The sequence below is a fragment of the Wolffia australiana genome, chromosome 14 (genome assembly GCF_029677425.1).
Source record: "Wolffia australiana isolate 7733 chromosome 14, ASM2967742v1".
Taxonomy (NCBI): Eukaryota; Viridiplantae; Streptophyta; class Magnoliopsida; order Alismatales; family Araceae; genus Wolffia; species Wolffia australiana.
In genome coordinates, this window is record NC_135848.1 from 1,792,349 (window position 1) to 1,813,715 (window position 21,367).

At 45.4% G+C, this 21,367-nt stretch overlaps 1 protein-coding gene across 1 annotated transcript; it reads left to right on the forward strand.

Moving 5' to 3' along the window:
• The first annotated feature begins 6,914 nt into the window (after positions 1–6,914).
• On the forward strand, positions 6,915–11,637 carry LOC144712025 (putative LRR receptor-like serine/threonine-protein kinase At1g05700). Its single transcript, XM_078586201.1, has 13 exons — positions 6,915–7,167; positions 7,240–7,768; positions 8,088–8,575; positions 8,921–9,059; positions 9,283–9,354; positions 9,469–9,540; positions 9,623–9,703; positions 9,985–10,130; positions 10,240–10,469; positions 10,597–10,723; positions 10,793–10,861; positions 10,938–11,127; positions 11,229–11,637. The coding sequence occupies exons 1-13, from the start codon at positions 7,017–7,019 to the stop codon at positions 11,635–11,637; spliced, it is 2,703 nt and encodes a 900-aa protein (XP_078442327.1). The 5' UTR covers positions 6,915–7,016.
• The last annotated feature ends 9,730 nt before the right edge of the window (positions 11,638–21,367 follow it).

The window sequence follows — 21,367 nt, forward strand, 5'->3', positions numbered from 1 at the left end:
CGCCCGCAAGACGCCATCCTCGCCCGCAGGACACCCCCCGTGTTCGTAGGACGCCGCCCGCGTTCGCAGACGCCGCTGCGCCGCGCGCCGCCTGCGCCCGCAGGCCGCCGCCGCGCCCGCAGGCGCCGCTGCGCCGCAGGCCGCCGTCGCAGCCAATAGGCACCGCCACGCGCCGCGCCGCAGCCGCCACCTGCGTGCTGGTCGCGCCTACAGCCCGTAGCGCCGCCGCACCGTAGGCCGTCGCCACGCCCGCAGGCCACCCCGCAGCCCGCCAGCGCCGCCCGCGCCCGCAGGCCTTCTCCCACATGCGCTGGCTGCGCCTGCAGCCCGCAGGCCGCCCGGCACCGTAAAGGCCGCCGCCGCACCCGCAGCGCCGTCCACGCCGCAGCCGCGCCGCAGCCCGCTGCGCCGCCGAGCCCGCAGGCTGCCGCCGCAGCCCGCGGCGCCGCCGCAGCCTGCAGCGCCGCCGCGTCGCAGTGCCGCCGCGCCGCAGCGCCGCCGCATGCACTGGTCGCTGCTGCAGCCGCAGGCCGCCGCCGCACCCGCACCGCAGGCCGCCGCCGCACCCGCAAGCCACAGCCCGCACCCGTAGGCCGCCGCCACGCCCGCGAGCCACCGCCCGCAGCCCGCCGGTGCCGCCGCGCCCGCAGCCTTCTCCCACATGCGCTGGCTGCGCCGCAGCCCGCAGGCCGCCGCCGCACCGCAGCCCGCCTGCGTCGCCGAGCCCGCAGGCCGCCGCCCGCAGCCCGCAGGCACCGCGCCCGCGTCGCGGTACGCCCGCCGCGCGCGCCGTCCGCACGCGCGGCCGCTGCCGCAGCCTACCGGGCGCCGCTCGCACCGCGAGCACCGCCTCTGGCCCGCCGGCCGCAGCCCGCCGCCCAGCGCAGCCCGCACGCCGTAGGGGTTGCCCCGCGATCGCCGGCCGCCACCCGCCCACAGGCCACAGCCGCAGCCAGCGCGCCGCAGCCCGCCGCCCCAGCGCCGCGCGCGCGCGCAGCTTGAATCCTGCAGTTCGTCGCCGTAGCCAACCGCCGCAGTCTCCGCCGGCCGCCAGCCCATCATGTCTACGGTTGACTCGGGGCCCTCTTCACATGGGACTCCCCCGGTGCAGCCTCCTATCTTCACTGCGGCTGACTTCGGGCGAGACCTTCCCTCTCCGAAGATCGGTCTTCCTCTCCCGCCTGCTCCCGACTGTTGTCGGTTGAGCGCTCCGCAACTGTTGGCCCTGATCAAGTTTGTGGAATCCACGCTGAAGGGCCGTTTTCTCCACAAGCACTTGATCTGCCCACCCCTGCCGGTGACTGACCCGCATTATGGTGCATTCGACGCCGAGCAGCACTTCGTCCACTCCTGGCTGTTGAACCACACACTCTCTCCCTCAGTCTATGACAAGTTTCTTCACTTGACTACTCCGAAGGAGATTTGGGATCATGCCCACAAGTATTGTGGCCACGATGCCGATCACTGGCGGATATTCTCGCTAGTGGAGCGCGCGGGTGCTCTACACCAAGGGACGCTGTCCATCATGGACTATAGCTTGGCCCACATTGCACTTTGGCGGGAGGTCGACTACTACATGCCCGTTGGTGATGCGAACGGTGTTGATCGCCGCCATGCTCTTCGCCTTCGGTTCCTGTCCTTCCTCGACCGCCTCAACTCGGAGTATGCCGAAGTTCGCCGCAGGACTCTGCACACCAAGGGCACTCTTCCAGAGTTTGATGCGGTGGTCAAGGAGTTGATCGAGATGGAGAGCAACCTTCGCCGCGATCGCTCTGCGGTGGTCCCGCCGGCTGACTCTACCGCCTTGATCTCCCGCTCGGGGGATCCCACTGGGTTGTTGCCGCGCCCCTCAGAGCCACATAGATCTTCTACCCCGGACCAGGCCTCCAACCCACGGGACACGCTCGTCTACACCTACTGCGGCAAGTGTCGTCACACGGCGAAGAGGTGCCGGAAAAAGCAGCTTGATCTTCAGGCTGCTAAGGATGCAAAAGCTCATGTCGCTGCCGTCTCTCCCGCCGCTGCAACTCCTCTACCCGGCGGCGCGGCAGTCTCCATGGAGCAGTTACAAGCCGATCTTGCCCGTTTATCTGCACAGTTGACTGCCTTGCAAACCCAGCCTATGGCCTCCTTCAGGACATTCGGTGCACTTCCTGACTCTTCCTCTTATCAGTGGTACTGTGGACATACGGCTCTCACCGCCCCTCTCGAGTCGGATACGACTTAGGTGCTTGATACGGGGGCCACGGAACACATCACCCCGTTCAATCACCGTTTCGTATCCTACGAGCGGCATAGTGGGACTCGGGCTGTCCTCACTGCCGGTGGTGGACGTCTCTGTGTGGCTGGCATCAGGACTATCCATGTGGACGGCCTCGGTCTCATCCACAATGTCCTCCATGTTCCGTCTCTCCGTGCTTTGCTTATGTCACCGCAGCGTCTTGTCGATGCGGTTCAGTGCTCCTTCCACATCCAACCTGACAGGATCTTCTTGTCTAACAAGGTGCGGAGGACTCAATCGATTAGGCGGGACCGGGGGTTGCTGTTGTTCGAGGATGGGAACCGATCGTGCTTTATGGTGCAGCGCAGTCTACACACCGCTGCTGAGTCTCGCCGTGACCATCTCCAACTTGCTCACCAACGCCTCGGGCACCCGCCGTTCTCTACTTTACAACGTCTGTTTCCGTCTTTATGTGTGGGCGTGGACCTTAAGACTGTTGTTTGTGAGGCATGCCAGTTAGCCAAACATCGACGTTCGTCTTTTTCTCCATCGGCTTCCCATACGACGGTACCGTTGTATCGGATCCACTGATGATGTCGGGGCGGCTCGCATGATCCAGCTTGAAGGGGCACCGCTGGTTTCTGATCTTCGTCGACGAGGCCACACGCTACACGTGGACGTACTTGCTTCCAGCCAAATCGGTTGCAGCGGGCACGGTTCAGCAGTTTTGTGCGATGGTTCAGACCCAGTTTGGCCGTCCTATTCAGCGGTTCCGCTCGGACAATGCTCGTGACTACGTCAACCACGAGTTGACATCCTACTTTGCCGCGCGGGGCGTTCTCCATGAGACGTCGTGCGTCGCCACCCCGGAGCAAAATGGCATGGCAGAATGTCATATTGGCTATGTGACGTCCACTGCCCGCACCTTGTTGTTGAATTACTCGGTTCCGTGGACGTATTGGGGTGAAGCCGTCTTGACGGCGACTCATCTCATCAACCGTCTGCCCTCTCAGCCTCTTCAGTTCAGCAGTCTGATTGATCGGATGTCCGCTGCATTTCCTGCCGTGACGCTGCGTACCAACCTTCTTCCCCGGGTCTTCAGGTGCACTGCGTATGTCCACGACACGGCTCCTACCTTGACGAAGCTTGACGCTCGGGCCCTCAAGTGCATCTTCGTCGGCTACTCCTCTCTCCAAAAAGGGTACAAATGCTATCACCCTTCTACTCGGCGATTTCTTATTTCTGCGAACGTCACCTTTGCCTAATTCCAACCCTTCTTTGGCTCCTCCTCTTCTTCCGGCCTTCCGCTGGGAGAGGCCTCGTCGTCTCCTTTTTTGGACTCCTTCCCTATTGTTGCACCCACAGCAACCTCTTCCCTGCCCATGGACGCCACCCGAGTTCCTCCTCCACCTCCGCATGACTCCTCTCCTATGGTGGCCTCCGACTCATCTCCGTCCACGGAGTCTCCACCTCCGGTGTCCTCTCCTTCGCCTCATGTCAATTCTTCTCCTTTGCTTTCACCATCTTCCGAGTCATCTGCCCCTGTTGTGACATCCTCTCCCACTTCCATCGCTTCCGCTACCCCCTCTCTTGGCCCTCCCTCCCCGTCAGCTTCCCCTGGCGCTGACGATGAATCCATCGACTGGCCGATTGCCCTTCGCAAAGGGGTTCGCTAGTGCACTCGCAACCCTTTGTATCCCCTTTCTCACTACCTTTCCTATGACCTCCTGAGTCCTCTGTACCATCTATTTTTGACCCGCATTGCTTCGGTCTCTGTTCCACGACGTCTCGCCGATGCTCTTGCCTGTCCTCATTGGAAGGTGGCCATGGACGAAGAAATGCATGCCTTGGTCAAGAATCACACTTGGGATGTGGTTCCTCTACCGCCGGGAAAGAAGGCCGTCGGGTGCAAGTGGGTTCATACCCCGAAGCACCGTGCGGATGGGTCCCTTGAACGTCGCAAGTCTCAGCTTGTTGCTCGAGGCTTTACGCAGTCCTATGGGATCGACTACTTTGAGACCTTCTCTCCCGTCGCGAAGATGGAATCAGTCCGTCTCCTCTTGGCTCTCGCTGCTCATCATGGGTGGCTGATTCGGCAATTTGATGTCAAGAACGCCTTTCTCCATGGCGATCTTGAGGAAGAGGTCTACATGAGCCACCCTCCCGGGTACCCTCTTGGCCCTCCGGGAACCGTCTGTCGATTGCGAAAGTCCTTGTACGGACTGAAGCAGTCGTCGCAGATGTGGTTTGGTCGCTTCTCCTCCGTCATGCGTGCTGAAGGCTAAACCCAGAGCAACGGGGATGCTACCATCTTTTTTCGGCATGGCCCGCCCGGGATAGCTATCCCGGTGGTCTACGTCGACGACATTCTGATTACTGGATCAGATACGGTTGAAGCCTCCCGCCTCGGTTGTGCTCTTGCTCAGGAATTTGAGATGAAGGCACTCGGCCCCCTTCGTTATTTTTTGGGCCTTGAGGTCGCCTACTCGTCTCGCGGCATCTTCGTCTCCCAGCAGAAGTACACTGTTGACCTGCTGACATTGACTGCTATGACCGACTGCTCTCCACTCCGGACGCCCATTAACCCCAATGTGAAGTTGGGTGAAGGGGGTGATTCTCCGCCGGTCAACCCCTATCAGTATCAACAGCTGGTGGGGAAGCTTCTGTATTTAACTCACACTCGCCCAGACATCAGCTTCGCCGTCAACCTACTCAGCCAGTTCATGCATGCTCCGCATGAGATTCATCGCCAGGCCGCCAATCGGGTTCTTGCATACCTGAAAGGCTGCCCCGGGAAGGGCCTCCTCTTCCCACGGAGCACGGACACCACTGTGAAGGTTTATACAGATGCTGATTTTTCCGGGTCCGTCGTCGACTACCGTTCCACCACCGGGTACTGTGCTTTTGTGTTTGGTGGTCTTGTCAGTTGGAAGAGCAGTAAGCAGGACAAGGTGTCCTGCTCTAGTGCCGAGGAGGAATTCTGGGCCCTTGCCGATGGGGCTTCGGAAGGCCAGTGGATCTACGGGATCTTTCGCGAACTTTGCGTCAAGTATTCCGGTCCGATTCACTTCTACTGCGACAACAAGTCAGCCATTGCCCTGGCCAGAAATCCTGGCCAGACCGGTCGGATCAAGCACATGGAGCGTGACCGCTACTTCTTCAAGGAGCGGATGGACGAGGGCATCTTCGACCTCAACTTTGTATCTTCCTCCGACCAGGCCGCCGACGTCCTCACCAAGGGCCTGTCTAACCCTCTTCTGGTACGTGCGGTCTCCAAGCTCGGCATGGACGACATCCATACATCGCTTGCGGGGGGCTGTTAGTGAGATAGGCTAATGGGTCCTGTTCTATTAGCCCATTAGCCTTACCCATCTTCTCTCTCCTAGGGTACAAAGACCCTTCTCGTGCAACCTCTCAGGTATCTGATTCTTGTTCTTCTTCTCCCTCTGGTTTCAGATCTCCTTCCTCCTAACCTAACCTAGGTTAGGATTCCACAGGGAGCGAAGGAGAGACTGAGAGTAATGGCGAGCGAATGGAAGGAGAGAGAGAGAGAGAGAGATGGGAAGCGAAGGGGAGAGAGAAAGAGAGGACGAGCGAAGGGGAGAGTGAGAGTAATGGCGAGCGAATGGAAAGAGAAAGAGAGAGAGAGAGAGATAGAGATGGAGAGCGAATGGAAGAGAGAGAAAGAGACGGTGAGCGAAGGGGGGAGTGAGAGTAATGGCGATCGAATGGAGAGAGAGAGAGAGAGAGAGAAACGGAGCGAGAAAGATGGAAAGCGAAAGGGAGAGAGATAAAGGGATAGAGAGACGGCGAGCGAAGAGGAGGGAGAGAGGAAGACGGCAAGAGAAAGAGAGAGACAAACAGACCTAGGGGGGTGAGAGATAAGAAGGAAAAAGAGAAAAAGAGAGGGACACAGAGAGAGAGGAACCGCAAGCGGTAGCACTGCGCCATCGTTTAAGCGACAGTGTCTGAACAGCCGCAAGTTTTTTCCCGCAGCCACCTCAAAACAGCCCACAAATTTCAAATCCAATTTCGAGTAGAAGTTTCCCAGCCGCTGAAGGCCTGAAGTTTCTCGTTAGAAGACCATCACAGCCAGCGGTACCAATCAAATGCGATCACCTCATATCCGTTCATCATGTCGTTTTCTCAAGGCCTCGAACACCGCTATTCGGCGAAACCAGCAAACCACTATCTTGCCGATGCGTAAGATAGAGACAAATAGACGAAAAATATTGAACGGGACATGGCCAGCCGCCAGCATAATCAACTGCACCCACTGAATGTTAAAAGAATAATTTGTTTCGACGAGTTTCCATCAGTGTCAATGGGATTAATAATCATAGATCCACACTTTAACGGAGTTTCACCTATGCTAGCGATGATCGTTATCCTTGAAGTGACCGTTGGCTTTGCGTGATAAATAAAAATGCAAGAAGGTCTCTTTCACTGCAGAACAGTCTGTCATGGCCTTCGAAAGTTAATAAACGGGTGACGATAATACTTCAATTCTAGTCAATCCTCTAGGACAGTGCATCTCATCTATTGGCTTAGCAGTAACGCACGGCTCTTGCATGCAGGACCCGTTCTCCACTGTCCTCATTGAATTCAAAGCAGTCTTTAAGTGAAACAGTGACTGCACTGGTAGTGAACAGAAGACTAATGACGGAGTCCGGGAATTATTCAGTGTGCCGCTCCTAGCTTCACTTCATGAATAGCTAGAATCCTCTGCTCTCTTCGCATGGTGTACATAAATAAGCCTTTCTTGTACAACGTTGTAAGGTGAACAGATTCCCGAATGTCGTTGATATATAGCTTTATGAGAATGTCTGGAACGAGGCCTTCCCTCCATCTTCTCTTCTACATCACCGGCTCATTCTTCATCTTCCTCTTCTTCCCATCGGTTGTAATCTTTGGAGCCCAGCTGGTCCGAGCTAGAGCGCAAGAAGGTAAGTGACGTTGTGTTCTCTCTTGAGGGAAACTTTGCCGAACTGTGGCTTAGAATATATGATTCCTGGCAGGTTTCATCAGCCTGGACTGCGGTTTAGAAGGAAGCTCCAGCTATCTGGACAAAATCTCGGGAATCAACTATGTTGGGGACTCGCAATACACGGTCTCAGGGAAGAGCCATGTCATATCCAATAACCCATTTGAGTTGCAATATGCAACTCTTCGAAGCTTTCCCAACGGGACTCGCAACTGTTACAGCCTATCGCCGGTGCAATCCGGCCAGAGGTACCTTGTCCGGGCTGGCTTTTACTACGGTAACTACGATGGCCGAAATGTCTTTCCCTCCTTCGACATCCGCGTTGGCGTCAACTTTTGGACTTCAGTCGGCATGTTAGCTGAGAGCCCTACAATTGTTGAGATCGTCACGGTTCCGCGTGCAAGTAAAATTGAAGTGTGCCTGGTTAACACCGAAGGGGGAACACCCTTCATATCACTGCTCGAGCTTAGGCCATTCCTACATTCGATGTATCCTTTTGCGGACGAGAACAAATCACTGCTCCGGAAGAAGCGCTGGAACTACGGAACACAAGGCCAACTAAGGTTGGTGATTTATTAGACTCCAGACGGTCCGGTCCTCGGCCGGATGATAGGAAATAAGTCATAAGTACGAAATATTCCTTTCAACATCATTATTGGTCCAGAAAATGTCCCATCTCATTCCCTATGTCCAGTAATTTGATGAGTGTTCATGGGGATAATGAACTTAGGATATGTAGTGGCATTAATCAATATTTTTAAGTGTTGATGATTATGATAGCTAAGGCATCATCGTAATAATCATCAGGGAGAAGACAAATCATCATTCTCTCGTCCTCATACGTTGTGTGAATAAACAGTAACGACTTGTTTTGCCATGCAGGTTTCCTAGTGACCCGTATGATCGTATTTGGGAAGGCGTAACAGGCTCTTTTGATCTTCTAAAAACGACGGAGCTCGTGCAGTCCGCGGTTGAAGATGCATTCCAGGTTCCCTCGGCCGTGCTCCAGACTGCCGTGACTGCCAATGAAACTGGCCATTATCTCGAAAGTCGACCAATCGAAGGTATTCCAGGAGAGATAGCGTATATCGTCATGCACTTTGCAGAGCTTGTCAAGCTGAACCCCGCTAATGAGTCGCGAGAATTAATCATCAATGGCGGGGACGATAAAACGCTCCTCTTTGCGGAGTACAGCCCGCCATACTTGACGGCCGACCATAAGGAGATACTCCATGCGGTTATCAATGATTCAGGTGTCTACGTCGTCACTATCGACAGCACTAAATCGTCCACGCACTGGTACATGATCAACGCGCTCGAGAGCTTCATTGTTAGGCCTATGAACGAGTCCCAAACGGAGGATCCAGATGGTGGGTTGAGAGTAATATTTTGACTTTGCCTCCTTGATAGTTGTGGTAAAGATGAATTCTCCATTTATAAGGAATATCGGTTTTATGATTAGTAATTGGTTAGGTTTATGATCTAAGCATGCTTCCTAATTGAATGATTTAAATGGGATAGTGTGACCTCTCCCACATGTTTGTTTAAACATCAATAATACCTCGTTTTCTAAAGAAATTTTCTCCTCCGGCGTGGAGAAGACTCTTCTGACACTCTCTACGTATGTTTGAATCACCCTTTTACTTGCTGATTTTTAGCTGTGCATTGATTTCAAAGTTCTCTACTGTTACATATTTTGCCAAGTGCTTCTGCAGTTGTTGCCATTGAAGATGTTAAGAAAGCATTTGGATTGACGAGGAATTGGGAATCAGATCCATGTTCCCCAAGGCAGTACATGTGGGAGGGAGTTGGCTGCAGCTATGAAGCTTCCGCAAGTGCTAGAATCACATCTCTGTGAGCATTCAGCATTTGAAACTCACACAAATAATGATTAGAGTTTACTGTTCAGGCTAAAGCTCTAATTCCCAGAAAGTTAATTTTCTTGTAATACATCAAGGATCATTTCATGAAGATAGTTTTAATTCTAAACCTCACATTTATGCATCTTTTGGCATTTAACTGCTTTTGCTTGATTTTAAACTCTAGACCTTAAGTTTTTATAACTCAACTTATGCAGAAACTTATCTTCGAGTGGTTTGGAAGGGGTGATTCCTTCGTCAATCGGTAATCTGAAAGCTTTAGAGACACTGTAAGCAATTTTTTTATTACCCGTAAAGTTATTCTTTTCATCCTGCAATCTTCCATCGTACTAGAGCCCAATGTATCATGTTCAATGAATCATAGCGAAACTACTCATCATCAGGGATCTGTCAAATAACAATCTGAATGGGCCGATTCCTGAGATATTGGGGGATATATCTTCTCTTAAGATATTGTAAGTTTTTCATTAAACTTATTTACTAATTCAGAATGATTTGATGAATATTTTCAAATATTTGGTTTTTTCTTCTTCATAGAAACCTTTTAGGCAATCAAGCCATTGGGAGCATTCCTGAAAGTCTCTGCGATAAAGTCTCTGAGGGTAGTCTTTCGATAAGGTGAGAGAGTCATCCACTATTTTCACTCTGGTGATACACTTTTGAAAGCACAATTCAGCATAATATTCCAACCTTGACATATCATCCCCGGTCTCTGGTTTTCCACATACATTTGATTTTGAATGACATTAAGACTACAAGTAAAACCTTTTTCTGATCTAAAACTTTGCCAACAATCCTCACTCGTCGTTTACTGTAATTATGAATCAAGGATCCACCGAATGGTTCAATAAAATAGCATGCCATTATTACCATTATTATCTGACTATCGCGCTGTTCAGTGGTGGGCAAGGGGAATGCCGGGTCTCGGGGAAGAGCAGCAATACAAAAATTATTTTTATTTCCGTTGCTGTTTGTGTAATCATCCTGGTTTTTGGTGCATTCACATATATATGCTACAGAAGATCAAAGTCATCTTCTTCAGAAGGTATTTTTTATACACTCCTTTTCTTCCTTACCAGTTTTCTGTAAGAAAAAAAATTCCACATTGATATGATAAGTCTCTCTTACGTTGTAATTGATATGAAATATTGAAGTTGAATTTCAAGCAAAAGAGAATGCACTTAGTGCAGAAGGAGCAAACGCCTGGAAAAAAGATGTTCAGTTCAAGTTTGCAAAAATTTCTAATATTACAAGAAATTTTAAACAAGAAATTGGCCTTGGAGGATTTGGAGTTGTCTACTACGGAATGCTGGATCAAACAAAGGTTGCTGTCAAAGTTATTTCATCATCGTCATCACAAGGATCTCGGGAGTTTGAAGCCGAGGTGATTCACCGAAGCTGCATCAAACGATTTTTTTTTTGAGTTGCTCTAGATTTATTCTGATTCATTCAACAACTTCCTCTCATTTTGGTCCTATTCACATTATTCATCAGTAGTTTTAATGTTACAGGTTTTACTACTGACGAGAGTTCATCATAAAAATTTAGTGCGTCTACTGGGATATTGTGATGAAAAACAACATTTGTCGCTTGTCTATGAATACATGGATAACGGAAACGTGAAGGATCACTTATCAGGTATTGATTTTTCAAGTTCTCTGACTAAAAATTTATATACCATATCAACAATGGTATCTTTGGCTGTAGATACGGTCTCCTTTGAGAATTTACTTAACTGGGAGCAAAGAGTCAGTATCGCTCTTCAAGCAGCACAAGGTATTGCCTGTGAAACACAAAAGAAACTTCTTAACTATTATCAGGTTTTATATTCATATTCATGCGTTAAATGCAGGCCTGGACTATCTGCATAATGGATGTAGACCGCCCATAATTCATAGAGATATTAAAAGCAGCAACATTCTACTCAACTCTAAGTTCGTGGCAAAGATTGGAGACTTTGGACTTTCGAGAGCCTTTTGCAATGATAGTGCAACACATATCAGTACTAGATTAGCTGGTACTCCAGGGTATCTTGATCCAGAGTACGCAGCCTTCCATTCAATTTGACTTTTATTATTTCCACATTCATCAATTACTTTCTTCAAATATTTTGGATGTTAAGTTGTTCATATCCCTTCTGCAGGTATTATCAAAGCTATAGACTAAATGAGAAAAGTGATGTGTATAGTTTTGGTGTTGTCCTTTTAGAGCTATTAACTGGTCAGCCACCATATAAAAAATCTGAACGCAAGACCCATATTGTTCAATGGGTTCGCACAAGAGTTGAAACTGGTGACATCAGTAATATTGTAGACCCAAGGTTGCAAAGAGCTTTCAATGTTGATGTTGCATGGCACTTGGTTGACGTAGCTTTATCTTCCACATCAACATCTTCAGCTGATAGGATTGTGATGGGTGATGCTCTGCAGCAGCTAAAACTTTGCATGGACAAAAATGGATCCTCTTACTATACGGATAAGGATTCCTTAAAGACTTCGCATCACCCATATGTGTCAGGAGAAACTTGCTTGTATTCTCCTTCTCCAAGATAACTATTGTATATGCGGCGTATTAATATGCTGATGCAAGGGTGTATGCCAATAAAGACCCCAAAGAAAGAAAAAAGCCCTGGAGATATATGTTAGGAGGACAGAGGAAATATCAAACTGTCTGCAAGGAGCTGAGCTCAGCGGCTGTGACGATCATCACAACAAGGTCTACCTGTTTGGCAGAAATCCTTGAAGTTAACACTTTCCTGATCATTTCGTAGGATGGATATGATGAGAGGTAAAGAAGAGATGAAGTTAGATTGATAGGAAGAAGATAGAAGAAAAGTGTAAATTACTGCTTTTATTGTGTGTTTATTTTACATGATATCGTGTGTTGACTGTTATTCTTCTGTGGTCAATTTTCATTGTTCATGTGTGTTTACTTATTTAACTGGATGTCTTTTCCTGCCGGTCAAACTCTTCTGGGGCATGTCCAGAATGAGGGAATAAAGAGAAAATGAGAGTCTTTATACATGGGGTTGTATTTCCTAAAGAGCTATTCTGACCTACTTTGATTTATCTTGGAGAAATTATGACATTGTTTCCCAATAGTCAAGAGCTCCTGTTTGGGACTTCAAATTTATCTCTCCTAAAGTGAAATCTTAAAACTCAATAACATGGTAAGCAGATTCTTTTAACTTCTTGAGATCCTACAGGAGTTCCCAACAAATGCGTTTAACCATCCTTGGCCGAAGAATCTCCAACGACTCATCTACAAGGTCCGGTATGTATCTCGAGACTACTTCCTAATTATGCACTCAAATTTCTTAATTACATAGAAAAATAAAATAAAATCCATCAAGTGGACTTAATCAATGACAAATTTCTTAATGAATTGCGTAATAATTATATAAATTCATGAAAATGTATCAATATTCTAGACTTGTTCTTAACACTAAAATATTTGGAGGAATAAAATTATGTAAAGATATATAAATAGTAGTGTAATTATCATGTTATCAAATAAAGCACTGAGCCAATAAGAAGAGAAAAGAACATTGGAAACTTTAGTATGAGGTTTGGTCATTTCATATTTTTTAGATCATCAATATTCAGAATGCTATTTATTCACTAGCACTATCATTCATGTCACATTAGAATTAAGATTTGATCTGATTACTCCCCTTTCATGATATGGCTAGAAATATGATGATCATGATCCACACCTAATAGCATTGTCAAAATCGTTCCAGCTTGAGCTGCACTCCAACTGACAATCTAAAGTGCGCAGTTTCTTGGTCTGAACTGTTCAATGATCTGAAATCAGGCCCATTGGCGTACCGTTCTGTGATCCCGACCTTGGCTCCATAGTCTTTCCCAATTGAACTCACATAATTCAATGTGAATAAAAAACTGAGATATTGGTAATATAAATTAAGGTGCCATATATATAATATAAAGGAATTATCTCCATTTTGACAATTCCACAAACATAAGCATCTTTGTAGTCCAAACTCTGATCTGATCTCTCTGGGAAATACAGCCTGGGATATGTTAAATGATATTAAATATTCTATAGATGTATCCGGATATAGAGAGCGAGCTTTTCGGGCCCTCTAAAACCAACAACATTCTGGAACCCTGCACGCAACAAGGCAATCAAAACAGCTCAACTTAGCAACACTGGAATCCAGACCCCCAATGTGATCAGACGCACATCAAAAAATTGGTAATGACTTAATACTTTATTTTGAAGCAAGAGAGGGTAATATTAAGTTATCCAAGAAATACAAATCATTAGGTTTTTCTTGATAGATGCATTAACTCCATAATCATTGGTATCAGATACATATTAGTTTTAATATTTTAGGAAAGAAATAATTGTTTGCACATGTATGATCATCATAATGAAATATAATATTGTATTGATCAATATTTAATCGAGATTATAAAACAAGAAGGAAAATTACAAAAAGAGTCTGGATTGTTTTACTTTTGGCAAGCTTAAGTAATTTATCTCTTAGTGTAAATTTGATGGCAACTATATTTAAAAATTTTGATAATATCATATATTATGATAACACTATTTATAATATTGATATTTTATTTTTATTTTTATTTTTTATGAATGGTACATTGTCAGATTGAATTATTCTATATTTGATACATTTCATTTATTACTTAAATCATTGATCACGTTTAAACATCATTTATATGAGAAATTTATTTGGATTTAGTTAAAAATCTAAACCAAAATTCATTTACTGGAGACGTTATATCTATGGGATATAAAGAATTTGATGGCTGTGTACAGAATCAAATTGAGCATTGTATCCGGAAATATATTACATTTCTTTTATATTTATTTTCTGAGAGAGACTTATACTGAGATCATTCAGGGTATCCAGTTAATTGGAACTCTTGCAGAAGGTTCCATTATCTGCATATGTACAGTTGGTCATAAAATGAGCGGTATTTATTTGGAGGGAGACTCACAACTCATATGTTAAAGCTATGAACATAACTAATGTGATAATGCAATGAAGATATGTTAAAGCTCATATGATGAAGAGATTTGATACTACCAGTCATTCTTCAATAATAGGTAAACCTTATTTGTATTACTGCTATATTTGAAGAGACTAAAGATGCTTAACCAGTTCTAGATATATTAGTATGTTTATGTGAAGTTGAGTTGAGAACCCAGTACATTGAACTTTTATCATGCAACCTTCAAGCCCATTTTTTAAGCTCCCACATTTCATCAAGACTCTGGCCAAATAATCAGGATTTCAAGTTAGAACGACTGCTTATTCCTGTTGAAAATAAACTGAACCTTTCCACCCTGAGTCTTTTAAATCTGCCAAACCCAACCCCAGGCCAACTCAACCCTCTCTCTCTCTCTCTCTCTCTCTCTCTCTCTCTCTCTCTCTCTCTCTCTCTCTCTCTCTCTCTCTCTCTCTCTCTCTCTCTCTCTCTCTCTCTCTCCCTCTCTCTCTCTCTCTCTCCCTCTCTCTCTCTCTCTCTCTCTCTCTCTCTCTCTCTCTCTCTCTCCCTCTCACACACACTCTCTCTCCCTCTCACGCTCTCTCTCCCTCTCACACACACTCTCTCTCCCTCTCACTCTCTCTCTCTGTCACACACACACACTCTCTCTCTCTCTCACACATTCTCCCTCTATCTCACTCTCTCTCTCACACACATTCTCCCTCTTATCTCACTCTCTCTCTCTTTCCCTCCCTTAATTTCTCTCCCCCTTCTTCTCCCTCCCTCTCCCTCAATAAGCAGATGTTATCACAAAGCCACTCGCTCAAGCCCAGTTTAGAGTCCTACAAAGCAAGCTCAACATTTTCTCTCTGCCGTTGCGCTTAAGCAAGAGTTATTCAGGAAGAAGTATAAAGAAAGAAGAAGCAGTAACTCGCCAACGTCATCAGCAGCAATGTCGACCAATAGGATTATGAATTACCATTACCTAGTAAGAACTTGACGCATATCATATACTCAATAAGAGAAGTAGCGACAATGATTAAATCAAAGTCCAAATACAGAAATTATCAAAGATAGAGAGTCAGTATTAATTCATTTATATGAAATAAATCAACACTCAAGACTCAATCAAATATTGCTGTTATAATTTGTTATAACAGCTGAGATTAAAATGACTAGAATTTTCTATTATTACACTGCTATAAATATGAACAAATCTAAAAAGATTAATTTTACATAATCAAATATCTTAACTACACATCTTGGTGTGTCTATCTCTACTTCCTTCTCTGTCTCTTTATCCTCTGTCTTCTATCTTGCTTATATTCAAGATCATTATGTCAAGAAGTTTTTACATGGTACTAGAGCAAACCTCCTTCTAGTATGGTCGAATGAAAGGTTGCCACCACCATTGTTAGCCCTCCTAGCATTATGAGCATAATAATCTTTGGGCAAGTACCTGTTGTAATTCCCCCCCAGAACGACAATTTTGATGGAGCTACATTCCAAAAAATATCAGACTGGGACAAGTACCATTCTTCTCATGTTAAATGTATATGATTTAAACATGTTTTTAGAAGGAATTCCAACCCCTATCTCCATTGCATTTCATCAGGGAAACATGGGTGATAAATCTTAATTAAAAACTTGGTGGAGAATTGACCAATAATTTCTGGGGTTTTGTCATTAAACCATCTCCAAATCGAACCTTCCTAGTGTTACTAAAGCAAGATATTCTATAAAAGCTTGGGAAAACTTGGGAAAAGCTTGAAAGTACCTTTGCGAGCAGAAATCTATCAAGAATTATTAAATTACACAAGTGATAAACTCAAAATAGGGGTAAAATTACATTTTTTATAAATTTGAGGTTCATAAAAAAGAATTATAAACCTTTACTCATGAATAATTCAAATAGATAGTAAGCAGCAAGGATCATCTCCACAAGGAATGGATCTTAGGGGGGTATCTCTCTGTATATGGTAAATTAAAGCGGGTAAGAAGAGACGTGTATAGCGTAAGATATAATGATAGGAAAAAGATAGTGATCAAAGATACAGATAGCATTTATTTAAGAAGACCAGGAAGAGTGTCATAAGAGTAGTGGATCATGTTAGAAGAGACTGAAACCAGAGAGTAGAATGAAGGAAGACATAAATTGGTGACACTGAGATGAGATGATGATTAATGATAAGAATTATCTGATTTAGATTTTAATAATTTTAGGTTTAATAAATTAGGCTTTAAAAAAATATAGGAGGGTGTGAAGGTGAGAGGGGCTGGAAGTGATGGTATAAAGTGTGGTGTTCAAGGGGTAGAAATAGGGTATTACTGTTATAGTACTCTACCTCTACATTATCAATGTGAAACATTAATTTTATATCAATGTTTTATTGATCTACATTATCACATTATCTAGCATATATTTTAACGAACAATTGAACCTGAATATCGAGTTGTTTGATCTTATTCGATAACATTATCATTATCTCTTAAATGATGCCAACATCCAATATCAATATCAATCTAAGGATATCTAGAGCCGCTATCTGTTAAGCAATACATAAAAATATTCGTTATCGATATCTGAATCTGATATTTTCCACATCCCTATTTGTTTTGAGCACAGATACTGCAATATTCGATTAAGGCACCATAACAAGTATCATTTGGTAAGATTGAAGCAACATAGGATTTCGTTCCACAACCCATCTGTTAGCACCGTTAGAGGTTTGGGGTAATAGAGTTAGCCTTTGCCCACTATTGTGATTGTCAGCTTCAGAATCAGAGTTGATGATGTGCACACTTGCGTCTTTTGGTTTCTTCGTGAGGCGTTGAAGGAGCGATCATGTACTCCGATGTGGTATGCGTCAAGGTTGGGCTGCCACTTCCTCAGGAGGCGGTATGGCACTTCTAATGTAGTACATGGCTTAGGTAAGATTTGATGTAAGACTCAAATAGAAAGTGAAAAGTTCTATTCTTGTTTGGGTTGATAAATATCACATATCCAACCAGTTGCAAACAATGTACTTACATTATCCAAGTAGTTACAAAATAGAATGTTTTTTCTTATTTGAAATCAAATTTTTTGACTGGTATTGCAACAGCATCACAACGCTTTGCAAACTACGTTGTAAGCCCATCGTCTGTAAGTCCTATTGCTCCAAAGCTACCTCAACATCTAAAATTAATACACCGTTACTTTAAAATCCATATTCTTAACATAAATCAAGATAAATTTGAATCATACATGATGTTTTTGGTTCGACATCAATTTCACCGCCAAGACGAATGCCGTACTATTTGTTTTTTTTCCTCGACACTAACACTTTGCTCAAACAAGTGCCTTGATACTCGGCCCTTGCAAATGTGATTGCTCGTAAGTGAAATCTGCTCTACTAGTAGAGAACAAATGTTCTGATGGAGCAGTTATTGCAAACATTGATAGAAATTCACGTGTAATATTTTATAGTGCTGCATTGACGAGAACACCCATACCCCCCACCAGACACATGTCGTATCTCCGCCCCCCTTGGAATTTAATTAATTAGAGAGACAGTAATAGTAGATGACGGGAGGACCTAATAAGAGTGTTTATAGTATTATATGGTAAGGGATAATTTATACTCAGAATATGTTTATATAATTTCAAATATTAATTTTATTTTTATATATTTCTTAAAATAAAAAATTGGGAAAACCAGATAAATCCGTCAGCATCCGATAGATGTTCTACTGAATACCTAAAAGAGCTTGTGCTATGAAAATATGATGAAATCACTTCCTCTTTGAATCAAATATGTTCATAACTAATTTCATCCAGATCAAGCCAAGAAGGGTACCAGATCTACCTGTATTTGAAGAACATGGGTGGGGATGCCCATTGCTACTCCCCATGATTTTGTGACTTCCCCCACACTTCCACTCTGTGCTGGCACAACTCCTCCCTAAGTCTTTTGTGGTGTCTATTGACCCTCCGAACACCTTCTGAGGATGTCATGTCTCCATTGTTTCAATTTCATCAATGAGAGATGCCTGAATTAGGCATAAAAATAAATAATTAACGGGTCAACAGACATTAACCTGCCCCAATCCTATGGCTCTCCCTAGCCATAGGATTGGTCTATGGTCCCCCCATCATTGGCCTTTGCCAGTCGGCTGATGAGACTTAATGGTTGGGGTGGAGAAGGACGGGTTTACCCATGGTCATTTGACCTCTATTGGAGGAATCCAACAGTTTAAATTCAGTCCTAACAATTGAACCACCTATTAAAATTGTACCCTTATGTGCCATATCGTTTGTCTTGTCAGCCACATTGTTAGTGGCCGGCACTCTAATGGGTTCATTGGGTAGCCCAATCATCCTCATTAGTGGCTGTCAACCAATAAAAAATCCACAAATGGGAAATAAAAGTTAAATATTTTCTTACTAAAATCTTGCAATCCAATCCTATGTAAGAGGATTGAATCACTAAGCCTAAGGCTATGAGAAGGGTTGGCTCAAAGCCCAACTAATGGTTTCTTCTTCTTTTGTTAACATCATGGCCTGTAGGGCACTATCATGTTCTCATTTGATCAAGGCGACCTAGTGTTGGGTTTTAGAGCCCTTGATCTGGAGAAACATAAAACTCCTTGTAGTGGAAGAGTTATAATGGAATTACAATAGCATCAATCAAACATTGAAACAAATTTCATGTGCATGGATAACATTGGTGATTTGTTGGATCCTGGAGCGAGATGAACCAAGATGCCCATGTGTGCAGCCTCTATAAGTATCCATGCGGTCCATAGCATGTTGGATCTCTTCCTTTGCATTGATAGGCTCCTCCTTTGCATAAATGAAATAATTTCCCACACACGCACATCCACGGGCCATGCTATCTATTGTAGGCTCTACTAGTAGGGCTATGTGGGTCCCTTGTGGGCTCTTTGTTGGTCTCCTTGGGATCTATAGGCAGTAGCGCTTGCCTACTGCAGGGGGCTTGAGCACTCCTGCTCTCGCCCGCATGCAGCTGTCTTGAGTGATGTTGTCTTTGGTGTTTAACTTCCTCTAAACAACATTTGTTTATCTTATTTATATTTTTATATTTGCATTCATCTCTATAATAAAATAAAAAACCAACGATAAGAATTGAACCCATTAAAATAACACATTAATAGTAATAAAACATGATTTGCTTGAAAATAATTGGTATTGTAAAATATGTAGGAGAAATACTAAAAAACTTGTATTAATATGAAGCTAATATCAATGAATGGATGCAAAAAATGGTTTAATATGTGTAAGTTTTCATGGCACATTTTGGGTTCATCAGCCATTATATACTCCTTCTACTTCATCAAACCTTTCATCTAGTAAAACTGATATTTCAGTGAGTACGTTATAAATAAAACTCTTTTTGTCTTCAATGTCCAATTCAAACACGACCTGAGATATCATTTGTAGTCAATTGAGCTTGTCAAAAGGTGCATTTACCAACTTATGATGATTGGAAATTCTTAAAATATCTGTTTTGCAATTTAAAACTAGCCATTCTCCTTGGATTACTTATTCATAAAAATTCTAATATTTCAATAGATTTTCTTAGCGATATGATGCCGAAGTCGTCGAAGATGTCGTCCGGTCGGTACCGAGTATGATGGCTTGGTACCTAGATAGTGATGTCGGACATCGACGGCATCGTCTTTCGACGGATGATACCCTATTTGGGTTGATGTAACTACAATGCAAGATGAATGTGTCCTACGTGTCATACTTTCAGGCCCCGATTTAGGAGAGATGACGAACTCCGAGCTTCGAAGGGGTTGCCGGGTGACTGCAATGGTGGTCTCTCAAGCCTCGTCGGAGGGGACATTGGCGACTACGGCGCCGAATGGAGTCAATCCATAAGGGCCCGCACATAATTGTCGGGCTCGTCCGTACCGGTAAAGACGCTCACTTATCGTAGTTCACACTCAACTCTTCCTTTCTCTCTCACCTATCTAGCCTGAACACAGTAGAGAAGATAATATAACGAGCATGGTAAAAAGTATACTGCAAAGGATAATATAATGAGCAAGTGGGAGGATAGCGTACCTCATCGGTGTGTGGCTCGTCGTGCAGTTTTGTCGTCAAGTGCGGCAGCTAGTACGGATGGCAAGTAGAGAGAAACCGGAGAGGTTCGGCGGCTCGACTGGCGACGTAGCGCAGGAGCAACAACGAGAAGAGCGGAGGCAAGGAGGAGGGGAAGAAGCGACACAGTCCTCACAGCGTCGCAAGTTCTTGCTGTTCGTGCGGAAGAGTACTGATGTTTCCCTCCTTGTGCGTCCACAATGACAGTGAGAAATTCCCGGTCGTGAACTCAGTCACCCACGTGAACGGTCATCTCTCCAGGGGGCTCCAGCCGTGTTTACTCGAGGGGACGGTCAGATCGACCCAAGGAACCAGCCTCAGTCATCCACAAGGGGAACGGTGGAGGGGTCAAAGCAGGCCACGGAACACTATCCCAATCATCCACAAGAGTGTGGTCAGGACAATCCGCGGCGGACTGCTTGACTGTCCACAATGGGCGGTCAAACTTCCTTTCGGCCCTAGCCGGATTCAGATGTCCAGCGATGGCCACCCACTCAGACGGTGTCGACAATGACCTCAGAAAGGAATTTCGCTTCCTCTCGGTTGTCCCCAAGAAGGTGGTCAGAATTCCCGACGTGCTGATCTGATCGGGCGAGGTGCGTTGCCCAGGTGCGAGGGGCTGCCACGGACCGTCGTGGACCCTCTTCATCGGTGCTAGGCCGGTGGATGAATGAGAAGGACAGGCGATCGTCGTCGGGCGATGCTGTCGGGGTAGCAATTCTTGGGGCGGAGATGTTATTCTCTGACTTCTCATAGAGTCTCCCCTCTTCCTGATTTACCTCATCTTTCCCATTTTCTTCTCGTTCTACCTTGATCTCCTCTTCCCTCTCCTTCTTCTCCTTCCTCTCCCCTCTTTTTTTTCTCTCCTTCTCTTGTTCTGATGAGACCTGGAATATGATGTGTAACCTCAAACAACTTGAAAATTCCAGATCTGATGAACGTGGTGCCCATCTTGGCTTTATATAGGGCCATGATGAGCCCCTTACAAAGAGTCCAACAAAGGGGGGAGAAGGGTGGTCCAACAAGAGGGGCCCTTATATAATGGGCCCCCATTACAACAAAATAAAAGGGGAACTAAACCATAAAAAGAAAGGGGAAAATCAAAGGGAGGGGGTCCTAATGACTAAGGACCCCTCCCCATGACGACGAAGACACGAAATGTGGATAAAATGACAAACACGAATACGACGACGGTGA